The sequence below is a fragment of the Podarcis bocagei genome (genome assembly GCF_964188305.1).
Source record: "Podarcis bocagei genome assembly, chromosome: 12".
Lineage (NCBI taxonomy): Eukaryota > Metazoa > Chordata > Lepidosauria > Squamata > Lacertidae > Podarcis > Podarcis bocagei.
This window is the reverse complement of record NC_138137.1, coordinates 21,546,617-21,560,336: the sequence shown is the minus strand read 5'-3', so window position 1 is coordinate 21,560,336 and position 13,720 is coordinate 21,546,617. Positions and strand designations below refer to the sequence as shown.

Sequence of the window (13,720 nt, the reverse complement as noted above, 5' to 3'; positions counted from 1 at the left end):
TTACTGACCTTTGGTCCCATGCTTATATTTTAACGGTGCAGTACTAATTGTACAGAGTTTATTGTTGCATACTTGTGCTCCATCAGCATCCTCAAGACAGCCACTAGGCTAAAATCTTTTCCATGATCATTATCGTCACATACATCATATTCTGAGAATACTGACAGAAAGATTTTAATGGTTGGGAAGCTTTCCCGGGCTGATGCTAGTGGAATCTGAAGCATTCATCATTCTCTTCATTAGTGCTTCTGCGGTCACCAGAAATTCTTGTCAGCAGCTCTGGGTATGCATTTTGAATATATCCTTGAGGGCATATATCTACCTCGGTTAAAATTCAAGTTATGAGTTTTTTCCTTCCTCAGAAACAAATTACATTATTTAGGTGTAACTAACAAAGGCAGTAACAAAGGTGTAACTAAAGCTGTCAGTCTTTAAATCTGGAGTTATAATTCCAGTCTGCAAATCTGGTACATCTGAATGTTTGCAAATTAAACTGACTTTGGATCACTTCTGATATTACTTTCTCAAGATACAGGTACATGCAACAGCTTTAGTTTTTTGAATGTGTGGCTTTTTTGGTGGGGGGAAAACAGAAGCACAATTTGCTCTTGCTGTATTGTTGCATATAGATGCGCCCATCTGTCTCTTAGAGCTGGTTTCTCAGGTTTAGAAAATGCATGTTGTACAACCCCTCTGTGTTGCTGTTTAGTGCAAGGAGGGTGTTGCGTGGTTTGATAGTCCTTCATGTCAAAATTCCCTGCCTGTGGAGACTTGGCACACCAAAGAGAGAGATTTGTGTCTAGTCTTCTTACCAATGTGCTCATTTTCATGTCTAGGGAGCTTATGATGCAAGAGGACTTCCCATCCACTTTCTGAAGGGGCAAAGTTCCAGGAAGGCTGTTTCACACCATGTAAACAAGGGTCGAAACTATTGGGTGAAGTTTTCCAGAGATCAGAGGGCAGGGTTGGTGTCTGGGCCAAGATTTCAATACAGGCATATTTGCACTCAGGCACCTTCTTGATCGCTTAGCATTTGCAGTTACGCCGATTGCCTTGCTTGACTGCATTTCCATGTAGGGTTTTCTTCAACAGCAAAACCATCTTTTGTCATCTTTTTGTAAGAGGGAATTTGTGAGTACAGTGGTACCTCTGGTTGCGAACGGGATCCGTTCCGGAGCCCCGTTCACAACATGAGCAGAATGCAACTTGCGTCTGCGCGTGCACGGGCCGCGATTTGCCGCTTCTGCGCATGCGCGTGATGTAATTTTGCACATCTGCACATGCGCAAGGGGCAAAACCCGGAAGTAACCCTTTCCGGTACTTCCGGGTCACCGCAGGACGCAGCCTGAAAAGATTTAACCTGAAGCAAACATAACAAGAGGTATGACTGTATTATTGATGAGGAATTTATATTATAATAAATAGGATTTATACTTTAGGAAAGTTATGTGACATCAGAGTGAATTAGACATCAGTCTGGGAATTTCAAGGCAACCACTGTTTTGAGACATGGAGGAAGATTTCAGTGAAGCAGTACAGGAGCTCATGGGACTGTTCCTCCTGGAGCTGCTTGGACAGAAGTAGAGCCTGCAAGTTCAGGCCAATGCCCACCTGCAAAATATTTTATTTATAAAACACCTACAGTTACTGGATGCTGTAAAATTAAAAAAAAAGACAATTCTCAGCTCACATGTAACCAATATAATTGGACTGGTAAGGGAACAGGCATGAAAAGGGGGGGAAGGCAGTATGAAACAATAGATTCTGATTTTTTTAAGCATCATAAGAGTTTGCAGAAGAAAATGCTGTTTAGAATTAATAGTTTCCCATAAGTTTTTTTAAAAAGATAGATACTAAGAAGCAGCAGGTTCCAGATGTAGGGACAAACCTGAACAGCTGGTAAGTAATAGCACAAAGGAAAACAGAAGCCTTGCAGAAGATGAGCATGTCATATAGTATGGCTGGAAGTTGGCTTGTTTTTTTTAATAACCATAGTTACGACAAAGCACAGTTTGTCTGGTGTTGAATGTCACAGCAAGCTGTGGTTAGTTTAAAATGGAAGGGAAAAGCTTCAGCTTCAGAGAGTCAGTGTGGTGTAGTGGTTAAGAACGATAGACTCGTAATCTGGGGAACCGGGTTCGCGTCTCCGCTCCTCCACATGCAGCCAGTGGCGTAGCGTGCAGGGTGCAGGGGGGGGCCGGCCGCACCGGGCGCAACGTCTGGGGGTTAGGGTTAGGGGGCGCAAATCCACGGGTTAAGGGGCGCAAATCCACGGGTTAGGGGGCGCAAATTACTTGCCTTGCCCCGGGTGCTGACAACCCACGCTACGCCACTGCATGCAGCTGCTGGGTGACCTTGGGCCAGTCACACTTCTTTGAAGTCTCTCAGCCCCACTCACCTCACAGAGTGTTTGTTGTGGGGGAGGAAGGGAAAGGAGAATGTTAGCTGCTTTGAGACTCCTTTGGGTAGTGATAAAGAGGGATATCAAATCCAAAACTACTCTTCTTCTTCTTCTTCAGTTCTCACACCTAAACAGGAAGAAAGGGGAAAGGGGAGGAGAAGTTTACATCCTCTAGTCTGACTGTGGCTTGTCCACATCACACCAGAGACAAAGCTAGGGGTTGGCAAAACTGGCCCCTACTGGGGGCTCAGGCCCAGGAGGGGCACAAAATTCACCTATCAAACTATGGAGTGTATGTTGTATGGAATGTATGGTGCCGCAGCACTGCTATCGCAGCAAGATCAAACACGGGAGAAGCTTCCCATCCTTCTTGCACTGCAGCACAAAGGTGTTTGGTATTGCAGTAAAGTGATTTTTCGGTCTGTGCTGATACAGTGGTACCTCAGGTTGCAGACACTTCAGGTTACAGACGCTTCAGGTTACAGACTCCGCTAACCCAGAAATAGTGCTTCGGGTTAAGAACTTTGCTTCAGGATGAGAATAGAAATTGTGCTGCGGCGGCGCGGCGGCAGCAGCAGGAGGCCCCATTAGCTAAAGTGGTGCTTCAGGTTAAGAACAGTTTCAGGTTAAGAACGGTCCTCCGGAACAAATTAAGTACTTTACCTGAGGTGTACCACTGTGTAGCTCCTTGCCAAGGGTGCAAGGGACCCTAGGTACGCCTCTGCACCACACCGAACAGCCGTTCAGGCATAAATGTTGGACCAGCTTTTCAGTACCAGATAGATTCTACTTTATGGTCAGTCGGAAATAAATGATGAGACTGCCTTTTCTTTACCTACGTAGCTTTTCTTTTAAAAATGGTATTCAGCATGAATTAACGTTTTTAACTCACAAATGCCAGATGCAAAAAGCAGTTCTAAGCAAGTGAAAAATCGCATTTGGCAGTTTTCAACCCTTGGGCGATCTAGCTTGAAGACTCACGCCCCCTTATAACTTTTGGAAATTGTCAGTGTTAAAAGGGATTGTGCTGATAGTTTGCCCAATATATGAATATTCCAAGTGCTGCTGAAGCCTGTTGGTCAGTTTCCTTGGCTAATGAGGCTGCAGGTGATGTTTTCTGCTGTTTTTTAAAACCCATTTTGCATTGTAACCAGGGAACTGTGTGTTCTCTTTGGCAAACTAGCAGCAGGCTCTTTGGATAGCAACTGGAGAATCTTACGTGGAAACCTGTAGCTGACCTACTTCTAGCTTCCTTTTATTTAATTTCACTGTTACCGCTTCAGAGGAAGGCTGCCATACATTAGCAGAACTGGCACCCAGAGTCACACTTTACCCAAAAGAGTAGAGCACAGCTGAGTTTTTACAATACAAATGCTTGGCAGGTATCTGATCTTTCTCTCTGCCCTAGCTTAGTGTTTCTGTTCTCAATAATTTTAACAGAAGTGGAAATTCTGTTCACATTTACCTGAAATAAATTCCATGGAGCTCACTGGGGCTTACTTCTGAGTAGACACGAATAATAATAATAATAATAATAATAATAATAATAATAATAATTTATTTATACCCTGCCCATCTGGCTGGGTTTCCCCTGCCACCCTGGGCAGCTCCCAACAGAATATTAAAAACACAATAAAATATCAAACATTAAAAATTTCCCAGTACAGTGTTGCCTGCAGATGTCTTGTTGGGAGGGTGTTCTACAGGGTGGGTGCCACTACCGAGAAGGTCCTCTGCCTGGTTCCCTGTCACCTCACTTCTCGCAGTGAGGAAAGCGCCAGAAGGCCCTCGGTGGCCGGGGAAACCCAGCCAGATGGGCAGGGTAGAAATAATAAAGTTGTTGTTGTTGTTGTTGTTGTTGTTGTTGTTGTTGTTGTTGTTGTTATGCTTGTACCAGTGGACCAGACAGTGTTGTTTATTTCCCACCTTTCCATAGCCTTAAAAAAATAAATCTCATCCCATTGGTCTAAATGGGAGAAAAAGGAATACACCAGCCCAAGAGCAGGGTAACCCTCTCCCTTCCCACATTCTGGGGAAATGGTAAGGCTTTAGATCCCATAGATCCACAGCTCCATTGATCCACACCTGACATGCCCTTGTTTCCCCCCTCTTTGTTGTGGAAACACTGACAGCAGAGAATAATTCTGGGAGTTGACTTTCCTCTTTGAGGGCATCGCTCCCTCTCCATCTACAGAAAGAGCTCCACCAAATCCTACGAGACACCCTTCCAGGGACCATAGGATTGGTTCATCACCATTATCCTGATTTATAGGCAAGACACATCTTCATTCTTATTTATGGGCATAACCTCCACAAGGCACCTTGCATAGTCATTAAATAAAATACATTTAAAAATGAGAAAATCAGCATAGGAAAACAGCATGACATTTTAAAACAGGTCAGTCAATTAAAAATATAAATGGATTAGGCAGCAAAATATAAGCCAGCAAAGTAAATTAGCAGTATTGGTCTAGATGCAGATTGACATGCTGATTTACTACATCAGTGACAACAAGGACTAAGTTTTACTTGTTTGCGAAGAAATGCTTTAAGACAGTTTCAGTGTACTATAAAGGCCGAGTATCCAAAATAAAACGATGCATTGTTTGAAAAGAAAAGAAAAGAATAGAAACTCATTATTTTTAAGCTAATCACAATATCCCGAAGAAATCTGACATGGTTTTTGACGTTCTGGGAAAGGCAACCCTGATGTTTTGCAAATAGTAACAAGGGGAAAGACCAATTAAATTGATGGCAGTTTGTGACAGCAGGAGTTAATAGTGCTACAGGCTGGTACAATGCTACTTCCATGGAAAATGCAGTCTAGCGGTGGCAGACCCAAGTTTCTTCCAGATAAAAAAGGTAAAGGGGCTCCTGACCATTAGGTCCAGTTGCGGACGGCTCTGGGGTTGTGGCGCTCATCTCACTTTACTGGCCGAGGGAGCCGACGTTTGTCCACAGACAGTTTTTCCGGGTCATGTGGTCAGCATGGCTAAACTGCTAGGTTGGCAGGAGCAGGGACCGAGCAACAGGAGCTCACCCCATCACGGGGATTCGAACCGCCGACCTTCTGATCGGCAAGTCCTAGGCTCTGTGGTTTAACCCACAGCGCCATTTTGACCCTAAACTGTCTGCTTAAACAGAGGATTCTCTGCTAGTGCTATATTTTAAGTGGCCAGTTGATACACAGGCAGATTTATTGCAAATTTATTTTGGAATCTTTGTGTTTCAGCGCTGTAAATGTGTAACTATCTTGTGTTTGTTAGATAAAGCTCAAAGAAGGGGCTGCAATTCAAGACCTACTTACTTGTGACTATGATCCCATTGAATACCATGAGACTTATTTCCAAGCACACATGTGCAGAATCACATTGGGGATTAACTTGGTGTGTTGTGGAGTTTTTTATATGGTTTGCAGTAATTTGTAGAAATAAGTAGAGAGGTTGTGCATGTTTGAATGTTCCCCTTTGATGGACAGGTTTTGCTTTTAATCACAGTGACTTATTTTATGAGGCTGCTCCAATCATAGAGTGATGGGGGGGAGGGATAATTAAGTAAATAAACAGGATTCTTCTCATGGGTCTTCATTCTCCTCTTTGTGGGACACGGGGGGCGCTGTGGTCTAAATCACCAAGCCTCTTGGGCTTGCTGATCGTAAGGTCAGCAGTTTGAATCTGCACGACGGGGTGAGCTCCCATTGCTGTGTCCCTGCTCCTGCTAACCTAGCAGTTTGAAAACACCAGTGTGAGTAGATAAATAGGTATCGCTAAGGCGGGAAGGTAAACAGCATTTCTGTGTGATCTGGCATTCATCACGGTGTTCCGTTGTGCCAGAAGCAGTTTAGTCATGCTGGTCACATGACCTGGAAAAGCTGTCTGTGGACAAACGCTGGCTCCCACTTCCTGAAAGTGAGATGAGTGCTGCAACCCCATAGTCGCCTTTGACTGGACTTAACCGTCCAGGGGTCCTTTACCTTTACCTTTCATTCTCCTCTGAGTTTTGACTGTAAGAGAAGTGTTCAAGTTAGACTATTGGGGCGGCCATATTCCTTCCCAATCATTCTTTTTCCTAACAGATAATCAGAAATCATAGGTGACTCTCTCTGTGTCTCTATGCTTCGTTGTGGAAGAAGTCGTGTTTTTTCTGTGTTCTTCCCCCAAGAGTTTTGGAACATCATCATGTCTGATCACTCCCCGGGGGAATTTTACTGTATTTGTATTCACAGCAAGGAGCCCCACAAACTAGCCAGCCCAGGATGTGGGTGGTTTGATGCTCTGCTTTGATTTTTTAATCAAAATACAGTTTTAAAGTAATGAAGCAGCTCACAATTCTTGGACACCTAGTAAAGTAATTCTCCAGAGTGCAGACTCTGAAGTGGACTCATGATAATATTCGTGTCATGATCCACCCATATCTAATCAGGCGAGTTTGCTTTGGAATTTTTCTAAGATGCCTTCCCCATTGCTATACATCTTTCAAATGTCCAAGCTAGTATTCTGTGATCATTGCATAAACAGGAAAAGAAGACCTATTGGACTTCTGCTCAATATGGTGGACCCAGCAACTAATACAGTGGTGCCTCGCAAGACGAAATTAATTCGTTCCGCAAGTTTTTTCTTCTTGCGAGTTTTTCGTCTTGCGAAGCACGGTTTCCCATAGGAATGCATTGAAAATCAATCAATGCGTTCCTATGGAGACCGTCCGGGGACAGAGGGGAAGCGCCGCGGGCCTTCCCCTCTGTCCCCGGACCTGTTTTAAAGCAAGGGAAGGGGCAGCGGGGAGAATCGCTTCTCCCCTTTGCCGCCCCTTGGTTCAAAAGGGGTCCGGGGACAGAGGGGAAGGTGCGCGCGCGCGCCTTCCCCTCTGTCCCTGGAGATTGCGGGGCTGGCAACGGGGAGAAGCGATCTTCTCCCCGCCGCCCCTTGCTTCAAAAGAGGTCCGGGGTGCGGGGGCAAGCTTCGCTTTGCGAAGCAAGCCCATAGGGAAATTCGTCTTGCGAAGCAACTCGAAAACGAAAAAACCTTTCGTCTTGCGAGGTGTTCGTCTTGCGGGGCACCACTGTAGTAGGATTACTGCACATTGGTTACTGCTGTTGTTGGTTTGCATCTTGTTGGGCCTAGCCTTCTTGTGCCATATATAAGTCGATGCATGCAGCAACACATAGACAGATTGTGATTTAAGAGCGGGGGAGGACTTGTAAAATGTGAGATATTTGTACTGCTGGCTGTAAATGCTACCGTCATCACCTACCCCAGCCTAGAAACACATTTACATTTTCATCTAACACTGGAACTCTTCCCAGAAACGGTTAAACAAAACACGGTGTGAAATCATCCCTCTACCTACAATTCATTTTGGAGATTTCCGAAAGGTCATAATATGAGTCCAGTAATCCCCTTGATTTAGAGAAGCATTTGTGCACCCACCTATCTTTTGTGCTTGTTGATTAATAACTGTACGCACTTTAATTACATTGCCATTTTGAAAAAACCATCTGAGAAATGGAGTGAAATAACTTTAAGGTCTGGATACAAACCATGAAGGAACACTGAGATTCAAGGAGGCCTCTCCTTTGTTTTAACTGCTCTAAAGTGGTACCCACTCCCCTCCACCTTCGCAATTCAGGGTGTGCATGTCAGGTTTGCTTGCTGAGTTCCTGAAAAAAAGAACACAGAGGACAAGGACCAGATGGGACAGTCTAAATGTGGTAGATGTGCTTAACACCTTCTCTGCCTGACACCAAATGCCCTGGAAATCTGAATGCTGATATCGTCCCCCACACTGGCAAAGTTTAGGCTTCACCTTAAAACATACCAGTTTTGCTAGGCTTGTGGTGCCTAGATGTATATTAGAACAATGAGAGTTTTAGCACCAGCCATTGGATTTCAAAGGTTTTTACTAATCTTCTATAATTTTGACAATAATTTCATGATACCTGTGTTATATTGTAAGATTGTTGTTAGCTGGGCCCAAGCTTCTCCAGAAGGAAGGTGTGGAACGAAAATAATAAATGGCATGATAATAATTAATTATAACCTGAGTGACCAGGGAAGTCTTGTTGTGTAAAGCTCTATGAGCCTAGACTGAGTGACCAGGGAAGTCTTGTTGTGTAAAGCTCTATGAGCCTAGACTTTCCTCTGCAGACATCCACAGTGAACACATGGATGTCTGGTGCAGAAGAAGCAGCATGGCATCTCTGTACTGTTAACTAGTAATAATAATAATAATAATAATAATAATAATAATAATAATAATAATAATAATAAATAATAATAATAATAAGTTATTATTTATATGCTGCCCATCTGACTGGGTTGCCCCAGCCACTCTGGGCAGCTTCCAACAAATTAAATCATCAAACACAGTAAAACACCAGGTATTAAAAACTTCCCTGCCTTCAGATGTCTTCCAAAAATCAGATAGTTGACATCTGATGGGAGGCCATTCTACAGAGGGGGTGCCACTACTGAGAAGGCCCTCTGCCTGGTTCCCTGTAACCTCACTTCTCGCAATGAAGGAACCACCAGAAGGCCACTTGGAGTTGGACCTCAGTGTCTGGGCTGGACGGTGCGGGTGGAGACGGGGCCATTTAGGGCTTTGAATCATTCCAGAGACCAGTTCAAGGACATGCTCTGTCATTTATTCAAGATGCCATCAAAGGGTCTTGCAGCTAGTGGTTTGGTTTCCTTCACTTCTAGTACTTTTATTACTCCAAATGTACTTTTATTACTCCAAAATGAACAATGCAGTCTATTAGCTTATTTACAGACTGTTTTAATGAAAACTGAAACCAATGGGGTCAGTACAAGGCAATAAATGTCAAGGAGTGCAGGAGAATATAGATGTAGTCTGTTCTGTTCCCTGGTCTCAAGGATCTGTTTGCTACACAATGACAACGCTGACTTTCCCTTTAGTCATTGCTCTTAGTCCTCTGTGGTTTGATAGGCCACCACATAACTCTCAGGAGTCTTTGGTGCCTTCAGTTGTCCTTGATCGAGGGTCACATGCCCTGTCTTGCTCCCATAGAAGTTTACATCGAGGCCAGAATTCAGCATTCTCAGGGTTTTGTGTGTGCATACTCTCTTCTGAATGTATTTCACACTTGATCAAACCTAATCATATGTAGTTAATAATGAGCTTTCAAAAAGTATGAGGCATAGACAGGAATCGAGGCAAAGCTATTCTAGGGCAATATGAACACTATTTCTGTAATATTTACTTTCTAACTGTCATGTGGTACAGCTTGTTAACAAATTACACATGTTTTGTTGGACAATAAGAACTCAACTACTGTATGTATCCTGATTTACAAAAAGAAAATATATTCTCTGGTCATTTAAACTATTATGAGTTGTTTTATCACAAATTTACCGCCTGGTGTTTTAAATAGAAGAACTTTGTTCACTTTGTAAAAGAAATATTGTAAGGAGCTTTCGCGAACAGACAGAGTAATTGTAAAGAGCAGTGTTTTTAAACTCTAAAGCTTTCTGTCTTTCTATCTGTCACTTTGTGCTTAAATCAGCAAATTCAAGCTTTATGCCAGGTCAAAAATAGAAACCCCATGCAGGAAAATCCCACAAAGATTTGTTCGAAATAGGTCAGAATACCAAATTATGCTTCCATTGTGTGATACTCGGAATCTTAAGACTTCAAAACACAAAAAGGGAGCTACTCAGAAGTATCAAATTGCTCCCTAACAATGGCTCATGTTCTTAAAAGACCCCTTCGGTTTTTTGATTCCTTTTCATGCCTTTGCTTTCCTTTGCAATACCACCAACCACCTTAGCATTTAAGAACAGACATAGAGAAAAAGAAATAATTACTTTTAGCAAAATTACTTTTTAAAAAGCAACTTCAGTGCAATGATGGGAGACTGTCTAGGAACTGCATGCATGCTGCTATGGGTTTCGTGATGAAAGAAAGGTGTACAAAAATAAATAAATGCAGTGTGGCCTGAGGGGCTGAGTACTAGTCAGGTCATACACAAGAAGATGCATACCCTCTAAGTGTCCCGATTTTCCAGGGACAGTCTCAGAATTACGAAAGCCATCCTGGCTTCTGATTTGATCCCAGAATGTCCCTATTTCCCCTGCCAGTGGTGCCGCCACCAAACTCAGGGAGGAGGATGAACTGGTGCTTACACTGAGCGTTGGTGGCAGTGGCTACGAGGGAGCATCCCATTGTCTCTCCATGGCTGCTGCTGCTCTGGAAAGAATTGTGCTGTGTTCCAGTGGTGGTGCCCACCCTTCAACTGGTAGCAAATGCTCTGTGGGGGGGGGCTGGGGGAGCCAAAATATGGGGGGGGGGAGTCAATGAGGACCAGTTGTCTGGGAATGAGTAACTCCAGCAGGGCCAGCAACAGAAACACAGAATCCAAATGTCTCTATTTTCATCTGAGGAACGTTGGAGGGTATGGAAGATTGGGGAAATGATCTGGTAAGATGCAGTCCACATGTCAAATAAGAACTCCCCACTCCCCCCCAAAAAATGCCTTCTGGATTTGAAAGTATTTCAGTTTTGAATGCTCTTTCAAGTAGACCCAAGCCCTGCAGATGGAACAGTAGAACAGGGAGAAAGGTTCTGTGCCAACTCTTTGGTTACTGTGCTGTCTAGTTTTTGACACAGAGGAGCAGTCAAGAATTTGACCATCTGCCTGCAGTCTGAAGTGCTACCATCCATTCTATGAGCAGAACACTTGAACACTTCCACTGGAGAGGTGGGTTTTGATAGGGAGTTTGAAGGAAAAGTGGGACGTACATGCACTTACCATTTTGGTAGTCAACCTGGAACATCCTACATCAGTACAGAGACTTGTCTCATGAGCCAAGGCAGTAGAATTGTGTTTGTTTTTTAAAAATGTGTCATCTTCATAGTAGAAATAATTCCTGTGTCCTTAGTTATTATATCAGACTGCGGGTGATTGGTAAGATATTTGAAAGTGGATGCACTTAACTGTTTTCAGAATCAAGTAGCAAACATCCTATCTTCTGGATTCAAGGTATTATGAAGCAGCAGAATGGTGGCTCCATAGAGTTTGATCACAGGCTATGTTTCTTTGACTTCAGGTTGGCTTCATGAACTAGGAAAACGTTTGGAGTCTCCCTACCTTGGCAATAATACATCAGGAGGCCCATCCCTCAGAAGTGCCTATATTGCTGCCCTGTACTTCACCCTCAGCAGCCTCACCAGCGTTGGGTTTGGTAACGTCTCAGCCAACACTGATGCTGAAAAGATTTTTTCCATTTGCACAATGCTGATAGGGGGTAAGTAAACGAATTAAGTGCAAGAAAGGAGAATCTGGGGAGTGGGGGTGGGAATGCAGTAGTTCAGAACTATGGTGCATGCAACAGCACCGTGAAGGGTTAATAATTGTAGGAGCAGCCATGTGCCTTCCATAGTCAGCATATGAAGAAGAACCCTTACCAGTTGTTATTACTAGTGATAGGACTGGTTGAAGTCATTTTACATGAAGATATTGAAATTCCACTTGTAAATAGCAGTGTCTGTTCTTATTAAAAGTCTGGGAACAACTCTAATTTTCTATTAAAGTAACAACATTGGGCCGGGGTTGAGGGAATATTTTCAGTTCATACTTCAGTACAAATTAAACCAAATTATAAATAGTAAACTAATCAATGATGCCTTTTTAAAGCAAGGCTGAGGTTCGTCGGAAAACATTATAAAAAAACGCATTTTGTTATGTATTAGGCTGTAAGATTGACAACATTGCAGCTTAACTAATTAAGCCATGCAAATTTCACACCACACAGCTGTGATTGTTGTAGTTATTGTCAAATGAAGCATTAATATTCATCGTGCAGCACAGAACTTTAGACTCCATCCTTAAAAAGCAAGAGTTTGGGGCATGCTACAGATAAACAAGTTGTTGTTGTTGTTACTATTATTAAGTAAATTTCTATACTGCCCTTTATTCGAAGATCACAGGGCAGTTTACAATACAAAAACACAAAAATGCATGTGATAATAACAAACAAAAACAACAGAGAGAGAGAGAGAGAGAGAGAGAGAGAGAGAGAGAGAGAGAGAGAGTTTAAATGCTCATAAATTGTTTAATTATCCCAAAAGGCCTCGTGGAAAAGGAAAGATTTTGCCTGGTGCCTATAAATATGTAACAAAGGTACCAAGTGGGCCTCTCTGGGGAGAGCATTCCACAAGCGGGGAGCCACTGCAGAAAAGGCCCAGTCTCGTGTTGGCACTCTCAATACCTCTTGTGGAGCAGGCACACAAAGAAGGATCTCAGATAATGATCCCAGGGTCTAGGACTGTCCATATGAGGAGAGGAAGTCCTTGAGGTATTGTGGTCCTGAGCTGTTGAGACTTTATAGGTCAAAAGGAGCACTTTGAATTAAACCCAGAAACTAATTGGCAGCCAGTGCAGTCTGGCCAGCACTGGTGTTATATTGGCCACTGAATTCTGCACCAGCTGAAGTTTCCAAACCATCTTCAGAGGCAGCCCCAATATATAACATACTACAGCAATCCAATCTAGAGGTTATCAGAGCATAGACAGAAGTTAGGCTATCCCTGTCCAGACAGGAATGCAGCTGTGCCCACCAACCAAAGCTGATAGAAGCCACAGAGGCGATCATACAGGGTGACCAAAGCAGTTTCTGTGCCAAAACCAGGCCTAAACCCTGATTGAAATGGATCTAGAAAATCAGTTTCCTCCAAGAGCGCCGGAATCTGGTCCATGACCACCAGCTCAAGAACCTTGGTCAAGAAGGGGAGACTGGCAACTGGCCAATAATTACTTAGATTTTCCAAATTCAGGGAGGATTTATTGAGGAGTGGAATTACTACTGCCTCTTTCAAGCAGGCAAGGGCCACTCCCTCTCGCAAGGAGGCAATCACCTCCCTAGCCCAGCTAGCTGTCCCCTCCCTGCTAGTTTTTATCAGCCAATAGACACAAGAGACCAGAGTGCAAGGTGCAGAACAATACAAGCACCATGTCCACATCCTCAAGCCTTACTAACAGAAACTCATCCAACACAACATCCCTAATACTGATGGGTCATTGCCCTCTTCCCAGCAGCTGTACCCTTAAATTACATGTTGTTGTTGTTGTTTAGTCGTTTAGTCGTGGCCGACTCTTCGTGACCCCATGGACCAGAGCACCCCAGGCACTCCTGTCTTCCACTGCCTCCCGCAGTTTGGTCAAACTCATGCTGGTAGCTTCGAGAACACTGTCCAACCACCTTGTCCTCTGTCGTCCCCTTCTCCTTATGCCCTCCATCTTTCCCAACATCAGGGTCTTTTCCAGGGAGTCTTCTCTTCTCATGAGATGGCCAAAGTATTGGA

At 43.6% G+C, this 13,720-nt stretch overlaps 1 protein-coding gene across 2 annotated transcripts in view; it reads left to right on the top strand.

Moving 5' to 3' along the window:
- KCNH8 (potassium voltage-gated channel subfamily H member 8) overlaps positions 1–13,720 on the top strand; it is a 168,818-nt gene that overhangs the window by 114,047 nt on the left and 41,051 nt on the right. For both annotated transcript variants that reach the window (XM_081164401.1, XM_081164400.1), the window contains exon 8: positions 11,467–11,664. In XM_081164401.1, the coding sequence (XP_081020527.1) occupies positions 11,467–11,664 (198 nt within the window). The remainder of the gene's footprint in view (positions 1–11,466; positions 11,665–13,720) is intronic.